This window comes from Amphiura filiformis, chromosome 2 (genome assembly GCF_039555335.1).
Source record: "Amphiura filiformis chromosome 2, Afil_fr2py, whole genome shotgun sequence".
Classification (NCBI taxonomy): domain Eukaryota; kingdom Metazoa; phylum Echinodermata; class Ophiuroidea; order Amphilepidida; family Amphiuridae; genus Amphiura; species Amphiura filiformis.
The window spans coordinates 92,713,887-92,740,924 of NC_092629.1; the positions used below are offsets into that span (position 1 = coordinate 92,713,887).

At 37.5% G+C, this 27,038-nt stretch overlaps 1 protein-coding gene across 3 annotated transcripts; it reads right to left on the reverse strand.

The window, feature by feature from the left end:
- Positions 1-336: 336 nt before the first annotated feature.
- LOC140146842 (rab5 GDP/GTP exchange factor-like) lies at positions 337-24,693 on the reverse strand. Of its 3 annotated transcripts, none has more exons than XM_072168724.1 (9): positions 24,606-24,693; positions 19,748-20,044; positions 18,162-18,376; positions 13,817-13,985; positions 11,869-12,005; positions 6,025-6,252; positions 4,245-4,501; positions 1,392-1,944; positions 337-350 (listed from the first exon to the last, which is right to left on the reverse strand). In XM_072168724.1, the coding sequence occupies exons 2-8, from the start codon at positions 19,981-19,983 to the stop codon at positions 1,546-1,548; spliced, it is 1,641 nt and encodes a 546-aa protein (XP_072024825.1). In that variant the 5' UTR covers positions 19,984-20,044; positions 24,606-24,693; the 3' UTR covers positions 337-350; positions 1,392-1,545. The 3 variants fall into 3 exon arrangements, with proteins under 3 accessions (XP_072024825.1, XP_072024826.1, XP_072024824.1); XM_072168725.1 differs by having other exon boundaries at positions 11,911-12,005; positions 24,507-24,687; XM_072168723.1 differs by having other exon boundaries at positions 24,507-24,687.
- Between the last annotated feature and the right edge of the window lie 2,345 nt (positions 24,694-27,038).

Consider the following 27,038-nt stretch of genomic DNA (forward strand, 5'->3'; position numbering starts at 1 on the left):
CCGCTTGTCTTGAGTCACTGAAATTGCAGTGTAGGAACTGGATTCCTTGCCCCTATACTGTTACCAGTGTGTTATTACTTTTTGAGAAAAATGCAAAAATAAATTTATCAAGGGGTGTAGTAACACCCTAATCCCCCTGAGTACGTATTTCAAATAAGGTTACCTGAATGGGTGACTCCATTTGAAATCTACACCCCCTGTGTGGAAGATTAAGGTCATGTCTTCTATGGGTTTGATATGATGCACAAATCCTGTAAAAAGACTATATGATACCAATTCAGGATTAGCTACTATTGGGAATCCTCTTGGGTCATAACACAACTCTTTAGTACAAAATAGAATTTATCAACCTCACTTAGTATTACCAAATGTGTAGGCTCTACATTTTACACTTCTTGAGTCAAATAAGGTTTGAAACCCACAAATCCTGTAAAACGAAGGATATTATTAGCCACTTTTGGCAATCCTTTTATGTCAAAGGTTGTTACACAACTACTCAGTACAAGCTATAATTGTGACCCGACCTGATCCACTCAAGCCAAAGTCAGAAATTGTGAAAATTGGGTTACTACCATTTCCAACTTGCTCAGTACATACATTTACTGATGTTGAATCCCCAGATCTCTTGAATACTTGGTTGGAAAGTTATGAACATTTTATACGTATCCATTTTCTTATGTTTTTTATTGTGTTTTTCTCGTCACTTTTTGCCTGTATCTCAGTTTCATTATTGCCGACTTCAGATCAGATGTAGTAACAATTGAATACATGAATACAAAAGCCACCTAAGTCCATGCGAAGTTATTTTGAGAGAAAAACCCGTGTATCATTTTAATTCCTTCAGTTAGATTTACCTGGTCAATATGGTAAGTTTTACGTGCAAATGAGTGGATTAACCTGTATTGGGTATGACGATTAGCATTTCAGGGACTTCGTGGGGTTCATTTTAAATTTTGGACTTAGGTGGTTTTTGAATCATATACAAAGACAACAATGTTAGAATGAGATTACCACTAGTAAGATAATACAAAATAAAGCACACAGGTATGTATAATGTTGATAAGCATTCTGCCATGTAATATAAACCACACACTTTCCTTTATTAAACCCATTTTTTGTTCAAAAGTCATTCTCTAGCAATGAATGTGTTACAAGTGGACTTTTATACAAACTGGATTTCAATCAATGTGTTACAAGACTCAAATCATGGAATTGGGTGATTCTTTCATACATGCTATTTTTCACATGCCCAATAGACACAGAGAATGAATTTGAGTTGTTCTTTCATGCATATGACAGGCCTATGTATAGCAACAATTTCCCATGCTTAACTCAATTTGGCCAAAGTATGGACTTAGGTGGCTTTTGTATTCATATATTCAATTTATAACCTCACTTAGGCTTAACAAAGTATCTATGTTCCGAGTCAAATACCTTTTGAGTTAAAGTTTGTGACGCACAAATCCCACAGGATCACTTCATGATAAGCCACTTAGGTCAAGGGTCATATCCCAACCACTGCCACAATACAGTTAGTTACAAACTTCACTTTGGATTTACCACTTCTGGTATTAATGGCGGGGGAAGTTGTTCCTGTGACTCATCTCCAATATCCTCATCCAGTCCTGCAGGAATCTTTGCCCTTTTGATAACCAATGGTTTATTCTTCAATACATCCTGCACTTGATTTACAACACCGTCCCTCCAGTCCGTGATCTCCTGTTGAAACTCCTTGGCATTCTGCATGAGACGGTCTTGACGAATACGAAGCTCTTCCAGTGCGGATAGATTGGCGTACATCATACGTAACCCTTCGCATATAGGCTCGTTATGTAGTGTACTACCCGGTGGTAGGGCTTTGCCGGACATGTAGTCGTCATATTGCTCCTGTGATAAGGAGAGTGATTGGGCATCCAAGTTCTCTATGAAAGATATTGCACAACACTGTAATAAAGAGAGAATAATATAAGGTAATTAGTTATTCAGGAACTTGTATGAACAAAAGGCATGTCAAGTATTACAGGATGCAAATAGTGAACTTGCCTTCATAGTAGTTCCTGTAGTATTTCCTGTTGTGAACTTGTCTTCATAGAGTAAAGCCACAGCTTATTTTGCTCTGAGCTTTTTGTCGTGTTTGCTACCGAGTTCTATTTGAACTTGCCTTCAATTTTTGACTTGAATTTGTTTTTAAACGTACAGCATGTAGTTTTCTCTGTTTGATTTTATAGTTTGTTGCCTCCCTGAAGAAGAGCAGTTTATCTGCTTGAAACGTCGGTTGTTTTTTTGTCTGTTTGGTTTTGTTTGACTGCTATGTGCACAGTGATTTTCATCACTTCCAGTGTACTGTTTTCCTGACACTTTTGTGGGCTCTGGAATTGGCAATTTTTGGCCACCAAACTTTGCCTGTTTTTGTGCCTACACTGGTTGTTTGGTTTAGCGTGTCTGTTTATATTGCACTCGTTCTAGTGAACTTTTGTATTTCATTGATCCTTGTTGTGTTTGCAGGTTTAGCACTTCTGTGGGCCTTGGAACTGGCAATTTTGCCTACTTCTTATACCTACATTTGCTGTTTTTGTCCCCCTGCGTAATGTCTAGTCTGCATTCTTTACTTGTTTAACCACATCAAGTTGGTGTACCTTGCTTTTTTCTTTCTTGTTGTTCTTATTCAAGGTATCCTCTTGTATCATTTATTGATCCTTGATGTGTTTTGTGTTCTTGTCTGTTGGATTAACCATTACCCACTTTTAGTGTGCAAATAATTAGATACAAGTTATGTTCATCCTTGTATATCCTAAACAAACACAAATTTGTTGAAATTCAAACTAGCAGCCATGTTCCCTTTAGATTTGATTTAAGACCTCATTTGTTGAAATTGGTTAACTGAAGAACAAGTGATCAAAGACCTAAGTAACAAAAGCAAAAGTTGACTTTTATGTTCTAATCAATGAAAGCACATGACCAGTTTTAATGTGCTAATCAATGGAAAGTCCTCTTGTTCGAAAACGCCTTGTGTACAAATCAGTAGGGCATGCAATGAAGCAAACTGCATCATCATGTTTTTATATCTTGAAAGATTTCAATGAATGAGGTCTTAAATCTGAGTTAAAAGATGCAGATATTGGATGCTAATTATGACATATCTGTCTTTGTTTGGGATATACAGGGGTAAAATGTAACTGGTACTTATAATTGTTTTGCACACTGTATTATACAAATACAACATGTTTTGAGGGGAAGTAGTCAAAACTACTGGTCCCAAGGTGTTGGATGATTTGTCTACTTCCCGACGCATCAGCGGAGGGAAGTAGTCAAATCATCCAACATCGTTGTATTTGAAACATGTTGTATTTGCTTTACTATACCTCATATATACCAGTCACGTGCCGAGCGGCAGGGTAAATAAGCTTAATATTTTTCTTACCTGGTTTTATTGGGGGATTTCTGTTTTGACATTTTGACCTATATTATTCTAATTTTCTTTTTAACATTCCATAAATACATTTTGTTTCGTAAAACGTCTAATTCGCATATTTTTTATTATCCATCGGTAATCTTGGTAAAATAACTGCCGCAGACGCCATTTTCACGAAAAACGCATCTGCAGAATCGCCATTGTATAGCATAATGCTATGTTTGAAGGAACGGTGATGTGAGGTGTCGAGACACCGTGTGGTAGTAGGGGTGCGGAAGTTTTTACTACTTCCCTGCGTGCACGTAATTGCACAGGTGCGGGGAAGTAGTCAAAATACCGTACTCGTACGATGGCGTTATTAACCAATAAGATGTCTGGATTACCTAATAAAATTTATGAGGTATAGTAAAATACAGTTATTACAGGTTTTTCAAATAACTTGTGACCATGATGGAACATACCCTTCAGTGTAACATACATGTCATAAGATGAAGTCTACTCGATAATGGTATCCAGGAGCACAAAATGGTTAAAATTTGGTAAAAAAAGCATGTTTTTTTTTAGGAATTTTACAAAAATTGAGCATTTTTCAACCGTTTTTGGTTATGAATATTCCTCAAATTAAAAAATTAAAAATACTTAAAAGAATGGCTCCTTGATATATTTATATGTAGCTAGTTCTTGAAAATATGTATCTAGTTTTGAAAATATAATACTGAAGAATTTCTTTTTTTATGATGTCCACAAACATTTCCCCAAAACTAAGCTTTTTGTGAAGTTTGCAAAAGTACATGAATCTGATAATGACATGACAGAACCTGATATAGCTTACCAAATTAGTAAAATAGTAGCCCACTTCACCAGTCATTAATCTGGGTGGATTAGAGAATCTTGTTATATACTGTATATTGGAATGTAACTGTGGTGGGTTAGCCTTGAGTACCATGTAGATGACAGCAGGCAGATAATCATCCGCGCTGGCCGGGGCTTCTTGGGATAACTTGATGATATTGAAGATGTGGTTGCTACAGCGCGCAAAACATTGGAGCTTGTCCACCGGCGCCCTCTTGGCATTGATTTCAATCAGTTCTAGTAATAAAATTAAAATTGTTTGGATATTAATTATTTGTAAATCAAATCAAATCAAATCAACTTAATTTCCAAATCACAACAATGACCTCACCCTTTCAGACATCTTAAATTGCAGATACAATGTACAAATTACTCGATGCAACGAACACCACAAAACACATACTCCAAGATTGTCATTGAGCAGGAAAACCTCGTACCTCGTATGTTTAAAGCAAAACCTCCTATGTAACCTGTCGACAGTTTTGTTTTAAACATGTTCAGGGGCCACATACACATACAAGGTTTTTCCTGCTCAAAAATTGATTACTAGTAAGTTACGTTCATAGTATGGACAAAATGGGCTTTTCCATGAAATCCATATACCCCTAATGGAGACACACAGGGGGTGTAACCGCATTTGAAATTTACACTCTCTATGTGGAAGATAAGGGTCATGTCTTCCATAGAGGGTGTATGAATTTCAACTGGAACAGTCCAAGACTTTTGTTGTGATTATTTGAAAATGTTCTTATTGCCCATTGGAGTTTAACACAAAAGTTGTGCAAATATTGCCATGGTCTGTACACATACATGACCAAAAACATGATAGTAAAAAGAGGTGTTTGTTTTCACCATGCAAGTAATAATTGGTTTTAGATTTTTGCTCAGGTTCAACTGCAATAGCCCATTTGATTTGTAATGTACCTAAGAGTAGACTATGCCATAGTCAATTTTGATAAATAAAAATATGTTATCAATCATGATGAATTCATTCAGTTGAACTTGACAAACAGTCTCACCTGAAATAGCCCTGTCAACCAGCTCCCTCACTTGAGGTTTGCCATCATCAATAGCCACCATATTAGGGCACCCTTTTACCATATTAGGGCATCCTTTTACCATATTAGGGCACCCTTTTACCATATAAGGGCTTTCTTTTACCATATTTGGGCACCATTTTACCATATTAGGGCATCCTTTTACCATATAAGGTATACCATATAGTCTCACCTGAAATAGCCCTGTCAACCAGCTCCCTCACTTGAGGTTTGCCATCATCAATAGCCACCATATTAGGGCACCCTTTTACCATATTAGGGCATCCCTTTTACCATATTAGGGCACCCTTTTACCATATAAGGGCTTTCTTTTACCATATTTGGGCACCATTTTACCATATTAGGGCATCCTTTTACCATATAAGGTTTACCATATAGTCTCACCTGAAATAGCCCTGTCAACCAGCTCCCTCACTTGAGGTTTGCCGTCATCAATAGCCACCATATTAGGGCATCCTTTTACCATATAAGGTATACCATATAGTCTCACCTGAAATAGCCCTGTCAACCAGCTCCCTCACTTGAGGTTTGCCGTCATCAATAGCCACCATATTAGGGCATCCTTTTACCATATAAGGTATACCATATAGTCTCACCTGAAATAGCCCTGTCAACTAGCTCCCTCACTTGAGGTTTGCCGTCATCAATAGCCACCATATTAGGGCATCCTTTTACCATATAAGGTATACCATATAGTCTCACCTGAAATAGCCCTGTCAACCAGCTCCCTCACTTGAGGTTTGCCGTCATCAATAGCCGCATCCAGCATATCTGTCGTCACCCACCGTAATCGCCGGATTCGGTTCTGTATCGCTAGATCCTTCTGCTCATCGTCCGTAAATGCCGGACAGAAGAGGGTCTGGTAGAGTCGGGTCATCACAATTTTCTCAATGTTGTCCATCATGTTCTCACAAACTTCAGGGCTGGTACCTTGAAATTAAAATGAAGGCCCTATCTGTAATAGCTGCCCCATATACAATTTGATAATTTCTGCATTCTATATTGTACACATATGACACCTGGCAGCTATTGCAAGTGGGAACTTCTTCTTGCACTAAACTCTGTATTTAAGTGATTATCGAATGTACCATTGGCCCCTGTACATGTTGAAAGCAAACCCTCTTGTGTAACCTCTTGGCAGTTTTATTTTAAACATATGTTCAAGGGCCACAAGTACATATAATTTGGTTCACCTCAAGTTTGGTATTGACGTATGTGCGTATTTCGTTGGCCTAAGCCGTGAATCGTGCGCGCCAAGTTAATCACGCAAAGTGTACACTCACACGCACAAGAGCGATTTGTCGGCACGCTTGCGGCGCAATCACGAAAAAGCATTGACGTCACTACCGAACTTGAGGTGAACCAAATTATAGGAGGTTATGCCCAATGATGTTGTATTTCAAAAATAATAAAATCTGATGTGCGGCTGTGATTCCAAAAATATACCAAATATGATGAAAAAGAGACTCCAAAATAATAAAAAATTTGGGAATTTGAAATATAATTAAGCTAAATTTGGCAACTATTTTTATGCATTTGACTAAAAAGAAATGACAAATTGGCACTTTTCCCAGATTTTTGGAAAAAAATTTGAAAAAGCAGGCCTTCTCTAAACTTGTTTTCTGAAATTTGAAACCTAAATCAGGGCTATCAAAATGTTGAAAAAGCAGACCTTCTCTGAACCTGTTTTCTGAAATTTGAAACCTAAATCAGGGCTATCAACTTTCACGCATTCTGTGTGAGTCTCACACCTCGAGCACTTCATGCTAATAAGGTAGCATAAAATTTCATTAATCGTCAAATTATAGTTTTGTTATCCAAACCCCTTACACTTTTTATATTCTCAAGCACCCCGGAGAAAATAATTGGTGTCAACAGTTAACAATTTTAGTCAGCAAACAATATTTCCATCCTAATAATAAGCCCCTGTTGGAGAATATCTCACTCCAAGCAATTCCAAACAGCCCAGACCTAAATCAAAACCAAACTTTCACTAAAAATCCCCTATGCATGCACTATATGCACATGCCATGCAACAAGACAGGTCATATACAGTATTATGCAATCAAGGGTCCAATGGATCTATATAATTTCCTTGTTTTATATCACTGGGCCATTCCAGTTGAAATCCATACAGCCCTCTATGGAAGACATGACCTTAATCTTCCACACAGGAGTGTGAATTTCAAATGGGGTTACATGGATGACAACATTTGAAATCTATACTCTATGGGTAGGAGATTAAGGTCATGTCTTCAATGGCCCATTTGAAAAGTTCATTACAGTCTATAAAAAACAAAAAAACAAAAACAAAAACAAAAAAACCAGTTTCAGTGACATTTCTATGATAATCTATCATCTTCTTCAGACTGGCAACCCATACCACTGCTTACAATGTACTGTCCATTTAAAGGCTTTGGAGACTGCCACAGTGGGCGTAGTGATGAGTTGGTCAAAGATGTTATAAAATGTCTTTATTAAGAATATTGTCTAATTCAGATAGCTTCCTTTAAGCCATCTGGTAGTTTTTATGACCCTCTGTCTATAACTTTGGCCTGATCCCATTTAATGCTGTGGTTTGTACCAACAGCGATAGCAGATTTGTGCTGATCTGTGATGGAGGATTTGCGAGTTGCTCTGGTGTATTGTAGGGGCAAACAAATTACATAACATCTTTGATCAACTCATCACTGCACTCTCTATGGCAGTCTCCAAAGCCTTTTTTTTTTTTTAAAGAAAGCGCAGTGATTTATAGTGCGCTACGCACAGGCACAACCCCTAGATGTTGATCCACAAACCTCAGCACATTTTACAGGTTGTCGATGACCACTACAGCCCAATATCATTCCACAAACCATCATTAAAATATAACACAGGGACATACTGGCAGCTAAGAAGCGCACACCCTAGACATTCCACAATTGACCTTCACAGCCATGCAGGATCCAATCAGCTCCCCAAGTTTTGCATAAGTTACAACAAGCCAATTAGCATTATAAGATCCTTGTCTAGGGGAATTTCAAGCTTACACAATTTTTACACAGGAGCGTATTAAACTACCGGATGGTGGTGGGTTGCCAATCTGAAGAATATGATAGATTATCATAGAAACATCACTGAAAACATAAGTAAATAAACCATCTTTAAGGAGGCATATAGGAAAAACATGCATGTAGCTTAACCATAACCCTACCCGTGGTTTTGGTGCTATCGGAAGGGAAAGAAGGAACAAAAAAGGAGAGAAGATGAAGAAGAAAGTCACTTGGCACCCCCGGGATGCGAACCTCGAACCCTCGCATGCCACGCAGAAGATTCCCAGCATGTAGCTACACAGGTGACGTTGGCCCGGCCAACGATTCCCTGGGTATATATGACTTGGTCTGATTGCGTCATCAAGTCCCGTGGAATGCATGCACGCAGAGTGGTTTTAATAGTGAGCTTTAGTGAGTCCTAGTTGGGTTAGGGTTAAGGATCTTTTACTACAATGGACTTTCCAAATCATGTTCACAACAATCCAAATGAACTTATTCAAGAAAAAAAATGGAAGTAAAGTAATAAGTAGATACATACACACTGAGGAAGAAACAAGAAAAAACATAAACAAGGCACATCATAAACATCTAAGATAGATATCTACTGCTGATAATAAGGAGGTGATAGAGTTATAGTAGATGTGCTGTGTATACATATATGATGATCCTTGAATGAACCACATGGATTTAAAGTTACACAGTGAGAAGTGTATGAAAGGAATATGAGATTGAAAAAGTGTAAATACTAGGCAGGGTATAGTCCATGTATACCTTGCACAACAGTTAAGGGCTGGCGGGTGACAGTTTTGCTTAAAAACAAACATGTAAATAATGAAGCAACAACTGAAAAGAATTACATCAAAATAACAGAATATACAATTCATAAAAATAAATTACCTGAATCTGGTGACAAATTATACAATTGGGCAACAGGTGGTTTGCATGACCACATTCTGTTGCGGCATTTCAGACTATTATAAATCAATAACAAAAGCAGATTTCAGACATTATCACATACAAAAAGAAATTGCTGACTGCTTTTTATTTGTGTATATTGTACCAATTAATTTGGCAGTGAGTTAGTAGACATACGATGTTTCTATGCACTGATATCATGCATATTTACGTTTTCATGCTTTTATGCAAGTAATCATAATGGCAACTGCATGATCTAAGGGACTGGAACACTCAGAAAGCATTGTTATAAACTTACTATATTCAAAAATGGTATTAATATTTATAAAGCAATGAACCAATAGCAACATACGGATCTTTGAAAAGTGTGTTTCATTGAAATATTGTGCATTTTTAAATGACACATAATCTGTGATGATATGAAAACTGTGTGTGGGTGGTTAAGAATTACATAATAGTGACTGTGATCATAGAACAGAGACCTCTGTGGATGAGTTTGCATGTGACTGTCATATTAAGACAGAGTGTGAATGAGCTTAGTGATCGATCAAAGGTGAATTAAGACCCCATTAAATGCATATTTTTAGTTTGTCAACTGCGATTTCAGGCAGTAAAATTGAAATTGCTGATTTGTTCTTCCTTTTGTATACAACACAAGACATAACTTTTATCTTCCACAGAGGGAGTGTGAATTTCAAATGGGCTTACCTGAAAATGGTGACTCCCTTTGAAATCAACACCACATGTATGGGAGATTAAGGTCATGTCTTCTATTATAGGGAGGGGTGTATGGATTTCAACCGGAATATCCATATGATAACCAAACTGCTATTAAAAACAGGTGGTGATTTATAAAGTGTTTCATAGGGATGGTGTCAAAACCCGATTGCTGGCACCCTGTGGCAGGACAGCAGTTTAACCGTGTGCTGAGGCTTGTCGATCAACATCTAGGCATTGTGCCTGTGCATAGCGCACTATAAATCACTGCGCTTTTCTTCTTTTTTCTATTGTTCCAAATAATAGAACCCCGATTCAGCCAGTGTTTTTTTGCAATTGACCGGCAGTTTTGTTTTGAAGCCACCCCATTGCAATGATGATATGCATGTTAGTGAGATCAAGCACCAGTTATCAAGACCATGCAGGGTGATATAAACGTCATGTTTGAATTGAACTATGTACTCCAGAATCAAGAAATGACAGCATTAGCTTCAATGTCACAGAGGTTTTCAATAGAATTTTGACTGGGAACTAACTGTAAAAGTGGAAATTTTCGTGCTACATTTATTTTCGCGTATTTTGCATTCCAAGCTGCTACCACGAAAAAAAACCAGTTAATTTTACATTCAACAACTCTTCCTATACCTTTGTACAGGAGCCAACCGTTGTTAAACCGTGATGAATCCACACTTTTTTACTGAAGTGATATCGCGAATGCGAAGCGAGACTACGCATTCACGCGGGAGAGCGTAAAATTAAATCATGTCTGGAACTTTTGTGCGTGCAATGCGTGTGCAAGCTTGCAAGTTGAATCTGAGAGCTGTTGAATTCAGTATTTTTCAGGTAGCGGCTAAACATTGCCGTTTTATTCTGTAGGCCCTAGTTTTATTGCTGATATCAACAGAGAAATCATTGAAGTTTTTGTCAAGATGAGTGGCAATGATTAAGTGATATTCCTCGTGAAATAATCGGGAATTATACGATCTTTAGCTTCTTTTCGTTGTTGAAAGGATTCAATCATGTTTCACCGTTGTTCATCACCGTTTAACAACTCGCGTCCGCGTAGCGTCTGCGTGGTTTACTTCGCCGCAAAGTAAACCACGCAGACGCGCCGGACGCGAGTTGTTAAACAGTGATGAACAACGGTGAAACATGATTGAATCACTAAGTATATCATTACCATGGACGAAAAAGATACAAGCAGTGTACAAGCAGTCAAAGTCTCAGCATCACCGCTAATGAGGGCCAATTGTTCCATGAAATGCGACAGGCAAAACTGCTACACACTCACCGCGTCGCGCATGCACGCGAAGCTCTATTGCGTATACGCAAAGGCATGCACTGGTGGGATTGTTAGACACAGCACAATCGAACAATCGGCCCTCATGAGCATGCAAGAATTCACAGCATACAATGCACTGCGGCCCTGATTTGGTAAAACGATCTAACTTGAAATTGGGACATTTTGAGATAAATCCATATCATAGCTAATGTGAGGGCGCTCTTTCCATTGGTGACATCCTAAAATCACCACCATGCCACCAAATAATGAGATTTTTTATATTTTCTAAGACATTAGATCTATTTAATAATTTATTTTATTCAAAAAGAAAAACGTCAAGTGTTCAAACTTTAAAGCTCTTTTTCTCGAAAGAGCGATTTTAATTTCAAGTTAGATCATTTTACCAAATCAGGGCCGACTGGGACTTTGACTGTTGATATGGTCTGTAGTAGTCTGTGATCATTACAATTAGATGGCAATGATAAAAAAATCACAAAAAGCAGCCTTTTCAGATACAACCGTATGTGAAGCCGATGCTGTGATTAATGGTTAATGATAGTCTGAAATGTTTTGTGCAACAGGTCATGTGATCATGCATACCTGGGTTGGCGCCCCCTCTGCGTACACCAGATCCACGCCTACCTTTAAAGGCTGGGTGCGTTTTGATGCGGTCTGACATGGCTTGGTAGAAATCCTGCACCATCTCGGACTGTTCATCTACAGTAATATGGTTAAGTCTGCAGGAAGGAGAGTTGTATAAATTATACATCATGTCAAATAATGCAGTGGCATATCATAGGGCACAATCCCCCCAATCAATATGAAAATTTAAGATTTTTTAATTTTTTATTCAAATGTGAAAAAAACCCAAAGTCATATTCTACTGCATGAAGTGTTGTATTGAACAATAAAGTGATGCTGCTATTGTATTGCAAATTGCAATGGGGTAATCTAAGAGCAGGGGTCTGTCTGGTGGTTCATATTTCCCCCACCCCCCCACCAGACTAAAGTACAGGAATAAAAATACACTGAAAAAAAAATTGCAGAAAAATGGCTTGTGCCCCCGCCCCATGAGGCCTTGTACATGTACCCCCATAATGCTTGATGCCCCCATCAAATAGGATGACTCATGCTATACGTCACTGAGAACGAGCATGGAATCGGGATAAACCAAGTACACATGAGTCCTTGGGCCGCGCCGGGGCTTGAACCCGGGACCTCAGTGGTGCAAAGCGAGGGAATTACCGCTGCGCTAACTATCTATATTGTAGATATGATGAAAGTGTGAATCTAGCACCTCCACACCCTCATTCTGAGTAGGTACTCTTTGGATATAAACTCTTTGATTCACACAGATCAAACCAGGAAGTGGTTTATTTTGGGTGTAAACTACTTTTTGTTGCAACATCAGATACAGGAAGTGAAACCAGCATCTTGTGATAACAGGAGCATTGATTGAAGTGTGAATTAGTCCATTGTGTTCTTTGTATTTTAATTCCCAACACAATTATATTCCTATTGTTACTTGCATTCTCAGATCAGTGCACTTTCGAAACCAACACAAGTAAATGTGTCGAAACATGAAACTATAGTCATATTTTATGGCAGTTATTTCTCTGACTTCTTTTATTTGAATATTTCTTACCCAATGCTTATCATTTTCTGTAAAATTGTGTCATTTTACAAATTGAAAATACCATGCATGTCATTTGTGTTTTCTTCTCATGACTGTTGAAACATTGAGTGAAATTCAAAGTTAGTTCAAAGTAGTTCTGTGAGGGTATAGTACAGGAGGTATGGTTGAATTGACATGGAATGACCCTATGTGGCAGTTTTTCTATATAAGAGCTTTTACATCCCTGATTAATTTTAAGCTTTAATGGGCTATTCCAGTTGAAATCCATACACCCTCTATGTGGAAAATTTAAGATCATGTCTTCCATAGAGGTGTTTGGATTTCAAATAGTGGAAAATCCCTATAAGCTTTACTATTCTTACTCTAATTAGCTCAATTAAAGCCATATTTATAACGAATCAAAATCAGAGTCTAGTACCTGATTGATTGAGTGCTAACCACATGCTTCAACATCAAAATGCTAAGTTTTCAGATATTTTCTCAAAATATCAAAAGCTATTTCAAGAACCACTGAACCAATTCTTTTTTGTACTCATTTAAATGCATTTTTCATGCCGATTCCAAATATGATCATACAAATATACAATTCTAAAAATGTTGAATTTTTAAAGACAATTTGGGACTTTGGCGTCTGCAGTTGACATCAATGGACTGCTGCCTTTGATTTGAGTACTCACTCTTTCATTTTTTCTACAGAGGCTTTTCAAAAATCATGAGGTATCTCAAGAATCACTGAACCAATACTAGGCTTGTTTGTACTTATTTTAATGCATTTTTCATGCTGATTCCAAATATGGTCACAAATACAAATATACCGGTGTATACAATTCTAAAATTTTTGAATTTTTAAAGAAAATTTGGACCTAGTCATCTGTGGTTGATACCTGTGGTCTACTACATGAGTATACTCACCCTTTAATTCTTTCTACAAAGGCTTTACACTGTTTGTTGAGATCCTGTGCAGCAGGTCTGTTCAGCACCTTAAGGAATTCATGGAAATCACCCATAGCCTTCTGGCTCTCTGTACTGATTCTCTTGTCTACTGATTGGTGTGGTTGTGCTTGCTGACCTGATGGTACATCTAAAAACATGTGTAAAGAACAATAATTGTACAAGTCATTTACAGTTTTCCCCCTTATTTTTGTAATATGTCTTGTATGTATTGCCCTGCCCCATCTCTGGTGCCCGGGGGGATCACTCATGTATAAAAGTTGTAAGGATCCGCGTGAATTGACTTTCAAAAATGACCCTACATGTAAGCTAGGATGTCGAAAATTTGTCAAACCAACCCTAATAAAAACACCCTAAGCAAGGAAATGGTTTGAAATTTACCCCTAAACAAGGACATATTAATAGACATTGCGTGTATCGGTACAGTGATATCGGTAAGCTTAAAATTGGTGCTGCTGAGGTACATAGAAACAGATCACCTGTGTATACATTAATGTACGGCTTTCATTTTTAAATATGATAACAAATGGGCTATTGATTAGATCAATCTACCATACCGTACTCTTGTGGAAGATATGATAAGTCTTCTACAGAGGGAGTATGTTTTTGAATGGAATTGGCTAGAGTTAATTACCATTACATTGTGTATTTGTCAAATGTCGAATACAACAAGATTTCAGTCATAGGCACGTTATCATGCAGGCTTATAGGCTTGAAACAGGCACTGTCATTGATTGGTTAGGGTTAGTTTAGGGTTAGGATTAGGGTTAGAGTTAGGGTTAGGATTAGGGTTATGAATAGTCTTAGGGTTAGCTTACACAAAATAATTACTTGAAGGTTGGACCCCCCCCCCCAGTAGCTTGTTGAATCAAAAGCTAGCTAGTGAGGGCTGCAAACATATTCAAAGCGCTATCAGAATGTAAGTTTCTAACTATTAATAACTGAAATTCTATCGTGTTCGACCAGTAATGACTTTGAAAACCATACTCCTCCTGTATATGGCTTTACCTATCTTCCACAAGCATTTCAAATGAAAACCTAATGGTGCACATGGGCTCCTTTGCTAAAATGTTAATTTCATGAACAAATTGAGAAAATCCCAACAAAAATTAAAGAGTCCCTAGTGCTACCCTTATTCACAGGTGCAATTTTTACGGGAAGGCACTTTTAATTTGTGTCTATAATTCCTGATGTCAAAGGAGCCCATGCACCATTTCATATATTTAAAACCCATAGTCCCTCTGTGGAAGATTTTTAATTTTCCACAAGAGGCATGTGGATTTTAAATGGAATAACCATGTGTCATGCTGTGGTATTGTGTCATTATGTGCATTGTGCAATGATTGTTTGCCAAATAGAACAGGTTGGAGTCCCGGGGGTACTCAGTACAAATGGCCACACGGGACGTGCCGCAAAACATGGGTAGCATTTTCAGCCTTCTGGTATACCAATGACCCCTTTTTCAAAGCCTATTTAGGTATATGAATGGGTCCTTTTTTCAAAATTTTCTCAATTTTTTCGGAAAACAGCCCAATTTTTCCTTAATCTAGCCAAAATTTTCCCAAATTTTTGGGAAAATTTGTAAAAACTAAGACAATTTTGAGTAAATTCGGCCGAAAATTTTGACTTTTGGTATATAAATGGGTCCAAATTTCTTGAAAAATTGGTATATTTATGGGTCTACTTCCAAAATCTCAGCGGCACATCCCTACCAAAACCAAACTTGAGTACCCCACCGGGGTTGGAGTTCCCCCTTTGCTTGACTGTGTTTGTCACAGTATAGGCCTATATTTCAGGTTATAAATAATTCTGAAACCAATCCATTGCAAAACATCAACACACACTTTTCAAATTTAGTAACCATATATGAGCATAGATTACATACATGTACTTAGATAATCTATGCCATGCGTCATCTTCAGCAGATGACACAGGTCTGCTCAATTTGAATATAATGGTACCTGGATGGGATCCAAATATTGTTAACGGGTTTTATTTAAAAATTTAATTATGTAACATATTCATTTGATGCAATATCTGTCCAACTATCTCTAGATACATCTCTCTCCCACTCTCAAAATACATGTCTCTCCTCTCCCTTCCTCCTCTGTCTCGCTCCTGCCTCCCCTCTCTCTCTCTTATATTCTCTCACTCCCTCCCCATCTCTCTTTTTCTCTCTCTCTCCCTCTCCACCAGTGAAACAAAGTATGATAACATGATCTCTCCCTCCCTCCCCCCTCTCTCTTCCCATGTCTTTTTTGCCTTCCCTCCCTCTCTTCCCCTCCCTCCCCTCCACGTCTCACTCCATACCTCCCTCTCTCTCTTCCTCTCTCACTCCCCCCTCCTCATCTCTTTTTTCCTCTCTACCTCCACCAGTGTAAGAAAGTATGATAACATCATATTGCACAAGTTTCCTTTAATATTTTGGCCACTTTCACGAGTGCGACCTCAAAGAGCATTTCCGAGATAAAATTGATCTACAATTGTATAATTTTCTGTTAAGTTTAAACAAACATCATTTTCAAAAACTACCATTTGTTTAATTGTATGTTAAATGTTATGTACATTGTAACCTTTTGATCAGCAAGCATGCTGGTATATTGCATCATTTTCAACTTGCAACCTTTTCAACATATCAGCTTGTACTTTTCAAATAAACAACTTGTGATGACTCATGCTCTGCAGATGAAGTATTTTAATACAATGGCACATCAAATTTGGATAGGATTCAAAACATATCATTACATTAAAATTACATATTATACCGTAAAAAATTATTTTTCAGTTTATATTTTGCCATACTTATAATATAAAAAAAAATTTAAATGCCAATAAAACAATGATTGGAATGGAAACTGTGATGAAAAACAGAAATAATTCAAATTTTCTAACAACAGAAAAAGTGATAGAAATGACAACACAGAGGCCTATGGAGCACTGTATAAAGATGCAATTAAGGTCTATAAAAAATTATTTGATTGGCGTAACTGACCGACTCCTAAAAAAGGTCCAACCCTAGACTTTTTGCATATTTTTTTTGCAAAAAAATATTTTAAAATTAAAAAAAAAAATTGAAATTAAAAAAAAAGTTCCACAGCCTTTATCAGACGCGATTTACAGCTTTTAAGAAATGGTAAAAAAAAACTATAAAAAAAAAATACCGACAGACCTACCCTATTTTTTTATGTTTCCCCAATCAAACAATAATTTAGGCCTAATTATGAGCAACTCACTTTTTCAATGTCCCAATCAATATACACTCTTGAAATATACCCCAAAAAGATGATGCCAAAGTACTGAGTTGTGCACATTATGATCTTTTATAATAAGGCCTAAAAAAATTGTTTGATTGGTGTAACCCGACTGACCCTAAAATTAGGCCTAACCCTAGACTTTCTTTCTAAAATATGAAAAAAAAAAAAAATTAAAAAAGTTCCAAGGCCTTTATTATATGCAATTTACAGCTTAAAATATGTGTGTAAAAAAAAAAAAATAATAATTTAAAAAAATGCCGACCGACCTACCCTAATTTTTTTTAATGTTACGCCAATCAAACATTTTTTAGGCCTAAAGGGGTATTCCAGTTAAGTCAAGTAACCATATGTAAAGTTATGAATACCCAATACTAGACGTAACTTTATGAAGGGTCCCTGTAGTAAATCCCTATTAGGGTACCATTCGTAAGTAAGTTTAGTGAAATGGATTTTATGACTCGTCGTAAGTTACGATCGATTTCAAGACTTACGAAGCTTCGTAAAGTTTAGTGAAATGGATAAGGACTGACATATACACAGAATCAAAGCCTTAACATCCCCTCCTAAGGAGTCACAGAGTACTCTCATGGCTATGCGGAGAGTTGAAGTCGGAATTTAAACTGATGTTAACTTTATATTCAGACTTTATTTTCTCCTGGTTAATGTCCCAGCATGTTACCACTACTGGGAATTGAACCAGGGACCTCATGAACCACTAGGCCACGCTCTAAATATTATATCCTTAAATACAGTGTCTTTAGGGGCTGTGCAATAATTATGAGCCCTGGGGGTGGGTAAAATTGGGGGGAAAGAAATTTTTGGTGCACCGGAAGGGGGGGGGGCAAGCAATTTTTGGCAAGCTGAGAGGGGGGAGCGATTTTTGGCACACATTCATGGGGCGCCTCTTGAATTAAACGTTCTAAAATTTAAAAAGGCTTGGGAAAACAGTACGTTTCCTGCTTTATATCTAGAGCATTTAAGGGCTGTTCGTGGAAAATTTACCTCCCCCCGGCCTCATAATTATTGCACAGCCCTTATCATCTTACACATACCTTTGCTTGGACTACGACTGCTTTTCCCAAAGAACGTTTTCACCGTCTTACTCCTCGTTGATGCCTGCTGCTCTTTTTTCTTGCCAAATTTATCAAAGAGAAGAGGCGAGTCACCTTGAGCTTGAGGGCGCTGTGGAGGTGGCGGCGGCGGTGTCTGGCCTTGTGCTTGGCTTTGTTGGCTGGGATTCAACTGCGCCATTTCATCTTCAATCATTCTGTTAAAATTTATTGACAATAACATCTCAATATTTGACATTGTTTGATTTTCAGGGTTAGAGTTAGCAGTTTTTCAGTGCAGGGGTAGCATTAAAGCCCGAAAGTCGGAGGTTGTTTTCCCGTGTTTTTCACTCCCGAGCTTGCAGAAAATACAAATACATGGGGTGAAAATAAAATCTCAGGGGTAAAAAATATTTTGCAGTGTAGTCAGGGGTAGGAGTAAGGTCCAAAAGTAGAGGGTCAGAGTTCACCCCCGAGCTTGCACATATTCCCAATACAGAGGGTGAAAAATTAATATTTTTTTAATTTAGGGGGTCATTCACCCCCGATCGGGGTTTAACGCTACCCGTTTCAGTGCGTAGGGCCGGGGCTGTGAAAGGCCTTTTCTGACATCACAAAATCCACCCGTCCTGGCACAAGCACACTCAAAGGTTGTTTCCCATTTTGCATGCACCCCCAATGGAAGGAAGGAACTCTAGTACCCCCCCCCATGGAAGCAAGGAACTGGAACCAGATATACAGTACCTGTTTATCAGTGAACTGCATTTGACCTAATTAGTGCCCTGTGTGCTTATTACAGTCAGTCAACATAATCTTAAACTTGGAAAGTTTAGATTGATCAACATTAAATGGAATTTACTTGTACATGTGCATTGAAAATGGGAATGACAACTAATGCCCTGCGGGGCAAAATTTTTTCCACCCTAATCCTACCATTCCCCGAATAATACCTACAAAACCCGACCCGACATGTCCCCCAAAATTTGGAAAAAACCTGCCCGATTCGGACCGATTGAATTGTTTTGCACACCAGACCACCTGACCGGCCGATCTGAACTTCTGTTAAACATATCCCATTCTAGCTTTTCCAAATCCAATCAGAAGTTTCAAAGTTCTTTTCAAATTGGATCCAATCAATGTAAAAAGAAAACTAAGAATATGCAATCACCCATATTCACAATAATTATGGATTTAAAATACCGGTACCATGTACTCAACCTGAAGTGAAATTTTACTGTAAATAAAGAAATTAATGAACACAACATCATTTTTGTGGGATACTTCCGGCGATATTCAGCACGAGAGGGTACATAATTCAGCTATAAAAGATAAACATTTTACTTTTTTTCCTGATCCCGACTCAAACTGAAAGAGAGAACCCCGGTCAGTTTGAACTCGGCAAGAACTCACCCTGATCCGGGACAACCCGAAGACAACCAGAACTAAGAAAAAAATCAACATTTGAGGTATGGTATACACCCCTTGGTAAGTTGACATGGAATGATCCATTCCATTTCATGTCTATTTTGTTATAAATGTGTTTTTAGCTCAGTATGTAATTTTGAGGATCAGATCAGAATAGGTCCTACCTTCTAGCTAGCTGGGCATCGCTGTCAATCTGAGCTTGTCTCGCCTTCTCCTCCTCCTCCTCTAACTGTACCATCTGATGTCTTGCTTTAACCTTATGACATACTTCTCTCCAACACTTAGAACAATACCCTTGCCATGCTGCATTGCCGTAGAAATCACATCCATTCTTGCACATCAATTCTGCCTCATCGACGTGAAAACCTTTCTTCTTTTTACCGGATGGTAGATTATTCATGGTTGTGATTGTGTGAGTTGTTGAATGGGTTGGTTTATACTTTACACAATGAACTCGGCATCTGTAATGTGTGTAAAATGACAAAGTCAATCCCATAATTTCTCATATCTCATGGGGGAAAACAAATTTTGCAATTTTTCCAGGTATTTGAGATTCAGTATTATGTTACTTAGTAAATTAGGGGAACATATCAAAAAGTTGGGTCAATTAATTCACAAAGTTCTGTCACCAAAGTGACTTAAATCATCTGCCCTCACTGCTCAATTCAACTAATAACATGCACTGCAACTTGTATCCAAGTTGCATTTTCAAACTAGCATTAGTATTTTTATGTAAATATTTATTAATAAATATAGTACTAGTACTATGTAGCGAACTTAACCATGAACTGTTCAAAGCTAGGTCAGCACAAAGTAAAACCTGTACAGTACTACTTACTAAGCCTGTAAAACCAAGGGTTGTGATCAGATTGAAAAGTGGTTGTTTTTTTTAAGTGGAAAAACAATGTAAAACAGGCATGAGACTGCACTTTCCTAAAAAAAACTGAACATCACATTCACAGACTGGCTTTTGAGGAGAGCGAGAGCAATCACTCTCTGCTGCTCTCTTTAAATCTGATATAGGAGAGTGATTTTTAGCTCTACTTAGTTGACCATTCTCTCCTCACATTTTATTGTAAATTGATCTAAACAGCTCTCCTTGAAGGCTCCAGAAGAGCTATTTAATGATCTCCTGCAAATTCCAAAGACAGTCCCTGGAAAATACATTGTGAAATTGGGCAAAAAGTACCAAAAACAGGTTGAAATTAAATAAATTTTTGACTAAAAAAACTAAATTCAGTTTTAAAACTGAAATTTCTTATGCCTGGTAAAAATGCCAAATGGGCTGAAAATAAAATAAAACATGTAAATTTTGAGAACAAAAGAAGATAAAATCAGCAGAAGAGGAACTCTCATAGACTCACAACCCTGCGATATTTTAGGATACAGATATTTTCACTGTTTTGAGCTTGGTCCCTGAACATGTTTAATTTAAAGCAAATCTGCTAAGGTTACATTGGAGGTTTTCACATGTTCAGGGGCCAAGGACACATCTATCTGTTTTTTCCTGCCCAACGACGTAATACCATTACAGGGTGCTGAATTCCTGGAGCTATGTAAAACCGCAAAATGCACAAAAATAAAAGCACCACAAAAATTTTGGCTATACATTTTTTGTATGTGTTTATTAAAATATTTAAAACCCCATAAACATTAGAATGCAATTTTTATCTGTCCATTTCCTCTTTTAAAATGGGACTTTTCCAGTTGAATACATACACCCTGTGAACGACATGACCTTAAATCTTTGGCACAGGTAGTGTGAATTCCAAATGGGATATACCTGAATGAATGGGTGACTCCATTTGAAATTCACACCCCTGTGTGGGAGATTAAGGTCATGTCTTCCATAGGGGTATGGATTTCAACTGGAATAACCCAATGTTTATGGTTTTGTTATCACCATGCATTTCCTGTCAATGTGTGCCATACTTGATCAGGGTTGCCAAACCCGCGATTTGAAAGCCCAATTGGGTGACTTTTGAAGATTTTTCCGCGACTTTTGACAATTTCCTGTCCCATAGAAACCAATGGTTAAGAAAAAATTTGGGCGACTTTTCAACATTGGCTCCCGCGATTTCCGACAGTTTCATGCCCCATAGAAACCAATGGTAAAGAGAAAAATTGGGCGACTTTTCGATTATTTGACCCGCGATTCAGGCTGAAATCTTTTGGCAACCCTGTACTTGATGATAAGCAGGAAACCAGGGTCATTGTAGAAAAGAACTTGTGTCAACTTTTGACCATTATCTTATCTGGCATGAGGAAAAAGCTAGAAAAGTTAGATTCAAATTTAAAAGGGGCTGAGTAATAAAATTGGGGGGAGGGGGGTCAAGAAATTTTTGGTGAGCCGAAAGGGGGAGGGGGTAGATTTTTGGCAAGCCGAAGGGGGAGGGGGCAAGAGATTTTTGGCACACATTCATGGGGTGCCTTTTATTAAAAACGCTATAAAAAGGCTTAGGAAAACAGTACGGGAACGATTTAAATGCAAATTTTCATGCTCGCTGCACTCGCAACATGTACATGTATCTAGACCATTTAAGGTTTGCAAATTTGGGATCCCCAAAATTTGGTAACAAGTGCAAAGGGTGGGGGAGGAAAGATTTTTTGGCGGGCCAAGCGATTTTTGGCAGGGGCAAGCGTTTTTGGGCGAGCCGTTTGGAATTCCCCCCCCCCTCCCGGCTCATAATTATTGCACAGCCCATAAAGATATTGAAAAGGAAAACAGTAAAGGCCAGACAGACAGGAGGGTTGAGAAGGGACAAGAACCAGGCTCAACAGCAGGCAGCACATTTTAAAGCCAACATTTATTGCAGGTTATAAAAACATCAAAAATATTATTTTCAGAAAAATATATTGCATAAAAAAGTGAGAGGTGCACTGAAACAATCACACTACGTGTGTGTCATTTCATATAATAGCTAGGAATAAATACCAGACTCATCTCAAGTGGAGGTCACTTCAAATCAACAGGTGCTGTGTACATGTATGTGTTTAAATGTGTTTAATGTGTATTCTGATATTCACATCTATGTATTTTAAAAGCCGTCAGTACGAAGCAATCGTTGTTCCAAAAATGATTGCAAATTACACATTTGTAATCATTTTTCACCACAAAATATGAAAACACAGGTGAGCAATAGAGGTACTGTGCATGCTTTTATCGATTGGCTCTGGAACAAAGGGTTTGAACCGGTTTCCGCCCTCGTATTAATCATAGCACAGTGCAGCTGCAGTCCATTCAATCAAATACTAGTAGTGCATTTGTTATGTGTGTGAGACGAACTGTCGCGGTAGATGCAATCATCATTCATGATCATGCACAACCTCATTCTACATGTCTAGATGTATGATGAATATATGGAGAGGTCAAACAGGTTGTTAATTAATTATCAATATTAATATTTTGCGACATTTAAATTATAATGAAAACAATTAACACTGAAGACACCCTGGCACCTGCTACAACTTGAGAACAAGTCCTCAAACGTTCTGGCTTGAGCATTTTGTTTGAGCCTGATCCCACCAGGACCCAAGCGTGTCTCCATACGGAGCGACCGTTTAAACAAATAAACAAATGTTCAAACAACTGTCAGAGATTGCTCGAGAAGTCTGTCTAGCCAAGAATTTGCTCACCGATAGCTTCACATTCTAGGCTAGACCGTAGCATTCAAAATATAGTCGGAATCGCTGAAGCATGACACTGTGTAAAGCAATGGAAGTTCAGAAGTAAACACAGCTGATCACGACAGGCTATTGCATCAAAAATGTTGCTAAAATTACACTTCAGCAAAATTATAGACTGTCTAAAAAATTATAGGCAAATCTTGCTCAAAACAAAAGATACTGTTGACTCATCAAAATTAGTGGGGATTATGCACTTTCAGTTTCCCACACGTTTGAACGGGAATTGGATTGCGTACCGTACTTTTTCGATGTCTAGTGAGCAAATTTCTTCAATATTTTGAGAAAATGATGTCAAATTTTCTATATTGTTTGGTAAAAATGTCTTTTGCCAGTAGTAGGCAGTGTTCGAATTTAGGAAAAATAAGTGGTTGTCCCACGGACAACCAGATTACAATTTCTGGTTGTCCGTCTAAGTTTTTGGTTGTCCGTAGGCCTACAAATGTAGGCCCTACTTTTGGCTAGATTTATGGCTAGATTTATGGTTGTCCGGCGGACAACCGAATCAGTATTTTTGGTTGTCCGGCGACTTTTTTAGTTGTCCCGGGCAACCGGACAACCAAAATTTCGAACGCTGGTAGTAGGCCTATGTTTAAAGTTGTAATTTTGTGTTTTTGATCACAAAGATCGGATATTTTCGTTCCCGATTCGAATTCTGAACCCTTCGCAAGGGTGCCGATTTTGGCAGAACTTTGACGATAATTTTGCCTTTTTGGACACTAAAATGCATTCGATCCTTAATTTTGTTTCAACCGAGTCTTAAATTAGCAAGCACAATAAGGTTGGTACCACTTTTATATACATTGTCTTGAATGAAATTGTTAAGATTTTTTTTCAAGTTTCTAAAAACCGGCGCAAATCGTTAAGTGTGTACCGTATTTCCCGTTGACATCCAAAATGGCGTAAGCCAGTCCTTAATATACATAGGTACGGCTGGCAAGCGAGTCTACATCAAAATAACTTTCATCCAAATTGAAATTTCAACCTAAATTATATTTAAATAGAATAAATAACCTCCGCTGGTGCAAAAAATTGCACCGCTGTCCGACCGAAAAACCATAGTAAAGCACTCTAGCTTAACTTCGAATGCGTAACTATCGTGTGCAAATTCGAAGCTGGAGTTCTCGAGTATAAAGTCAGAGATAGTGACTGCATACTGAATCATTTGAATGCACGGGTAAGCTTATAAATAAATGCTTTAATTTCATGATTTTAGCATACCATCATGATCATGCTTACCAGAAAAATGTATAGGAGCTGACTTGTTTCTTCTACTTCTGGTATCTCGTTAGTTTCGTATGCCAAAATGGCAGAAATTCAGAAGCAAATTTTACTTACACATTCAAATGATGATGATAAAATCATTCGTCATCGACTCGATTGTGTTTTATATGATAATTGCAGAAAGTCTTCCGGTTTGCGAAATGGTAATCCATGTATTCCAGCCGTTCAAGGTACCTATGAATAATTAAGCAGATGACGTATTTACGAACTCTGAGGACGTAGTGTTTCGTCTATTTTGACGAATACAACTATGTTTGAATGTCAATCCAAAGATAATATTCAATTTATTATTTATTATTACTACTGCTCTTATCATTCATTATTATTATTATTAGTTTATTATTATTATTATTATTATTTATCATTATTATTACATCATTCATTATTATTATAAAAGGCATAAATATCTTCTATCAGGGCAGCCAGCATCCCACATGGGGGGTAGTTAAAAGGGCGGGGTTTTGTCACTGAACTCAATCAGTTAATTAACCTAATCAGTTTATTAATCTAATCAAGTAATCAATCAATATCTACGATATCCATAAAAATAACCAATTCCATAATGATTATTCATGATGATTCTGATGATGGGTTGGATGATTCTGATGGTGGGTTGGATGATTCTGATGGTCATGATGACTCTGATGATAATGATGATGCGAATGATGACTCGTGTGATATAGGGATGCTGATGCTGATAGATGATGCTGATGATGATGCTGATGATAATGATGATGCTGCTGATGATGCTGCTGATGACGATGATGATACTGATGATGTTGATGATGATATTGCTGGTTATGATGATAATGATGCTGCTGATGATGCTGCTGATGCTGATGCTGCTGACGTTGCTGATGATGATGATGATGATGCATGATGACCGGAGCATGATATGATGACATGCATGATCAGCAGCAGTATTATCACCATCATCAGCATCAGCAGCAGCAGGATCATTAGCAGCAGCATCATCAGCATCATAATCGGCATCAGTATCATCAGTAGCAGTATCAGCATCATCAGCAATGATCGTCAGCAGAAGCATCATCAGCAGCATCATCATTATCAGCCCCATCATCAGCAGCATCAACATCATCAGCAGCAGCGTCATCATCAGCAATCATCGGTGACTTGCATGATGATGGCGCACTATGACCGGAGCATGATGATGACATGCATGATCAGCAGCAGTATATTATCACCATCAGCAGTAGCAGGATCATCAGCAGCAGCATCATCAGCATCATCATCATCAACAGCAGCAGCATCATCATCAGCAGCAGCATCATCATCATCTGTAGCAACAGCAGCAGCATCATCAGCATCTGCATCGTCAGCATCAGCAGCAGCATCAGTACCAGCATTATCAGCAGCATCAACATCATCAGCAGCAGCAGCATCGTCAGCAGCAGCATCATGAGCATCATCATCAGTACCAGCATCATCAGCAGCAGCATCATCAGCAACATCATTAGCATCATCAGCATCATCATCAGCTTGATCGGTAGCATCATCAACATTAACATCAGCATCATCATCAGCATCATTATTATCATCAGAGTCATCATGACCATCAGAATCATCCAACCCACCATCAGAATCATCCAACCCATCATCAGAATCATCATGAATAATTAAATTATGGAATTGGTTATTATTTAATTGATTCATGGATATCGTAGATATTGATTGATTACTTGATTAGATTAATAAACTGATTAGGTATCATTGAGTTCATTGACAAAACCCCCCACGCTGCCCTGGTAGAAGATATGTATACCTTTTTATAATCATGATGTAAATAATAATAATGATAATAGTAGTAGTAATAATAATAATAATAAAAATAAAAATATGTATGCCTTTTTATAATAATAATGATGTAAATAATAGTAATGATAATAAAAATAAAAATAAAAATAAAAATAAAAATAAAAATAAAAATAAAAATAAAAATAAAAATAAAAAAAAATAAAATAATAATAAATAATAATAATAATAATAATAATAATAATGATAATAATAATAATAATAATAATAATAATAATAATAATAATAATAATAATAATAATAATAATAATAATAATTCTTTTGTTTAATAATTAACAGCGATTGAATTAGTAGGCCTAGTAGTAATATTCATTAGAATTGACATTCAAACATAGTTGTATTCGTCGAAACAGACGAAACACTACGTCCTCAGAGTTGGTAAATACGTCACCTGCTTTATACTATAGTTATTCATAGGTACCTTGAACGTTAACCTGTGTTTAACTAGTGCCTCCTAGCGTCGCCAACTATTGCTATTTGGCTGTTGGGACTTTCCTGTCAACAAATCCATGTATTCCAGTTAAACCAAATATAGGGTAAATTGGGGTAAATGGAACGCTTAAGCTACAAATCACTTTCTGTGGTTAGGAGGGTATCCATATATGATTTTTGTTTGTTTCAATAAGTAGATAATATGTTTTTACAACTTGTTTT

Coding starts and splice junctions, on each gene's coding strand:
- LOC140146842 (XM_072168724.1), bottom strand. CDS start 19,983: ATGAATAATCTACCATCCGGTAAAAAGAAGAAAGGTTTTCACGTCGAT. Junction 18,377..19,747: donor GATGCCCAGCTAGCTAGAAG/GTAGGACCTATT, acceptor AAATTTTAACAG/AATGATTGAAGATGAAATGG. Junction 12,006..13,816: donor TTTGTAGAAAGAATTAAAGG/GTGAGTATACTC, acceptor TCCTTCCTGCAG/ACTTAACCATATTACTGTAG.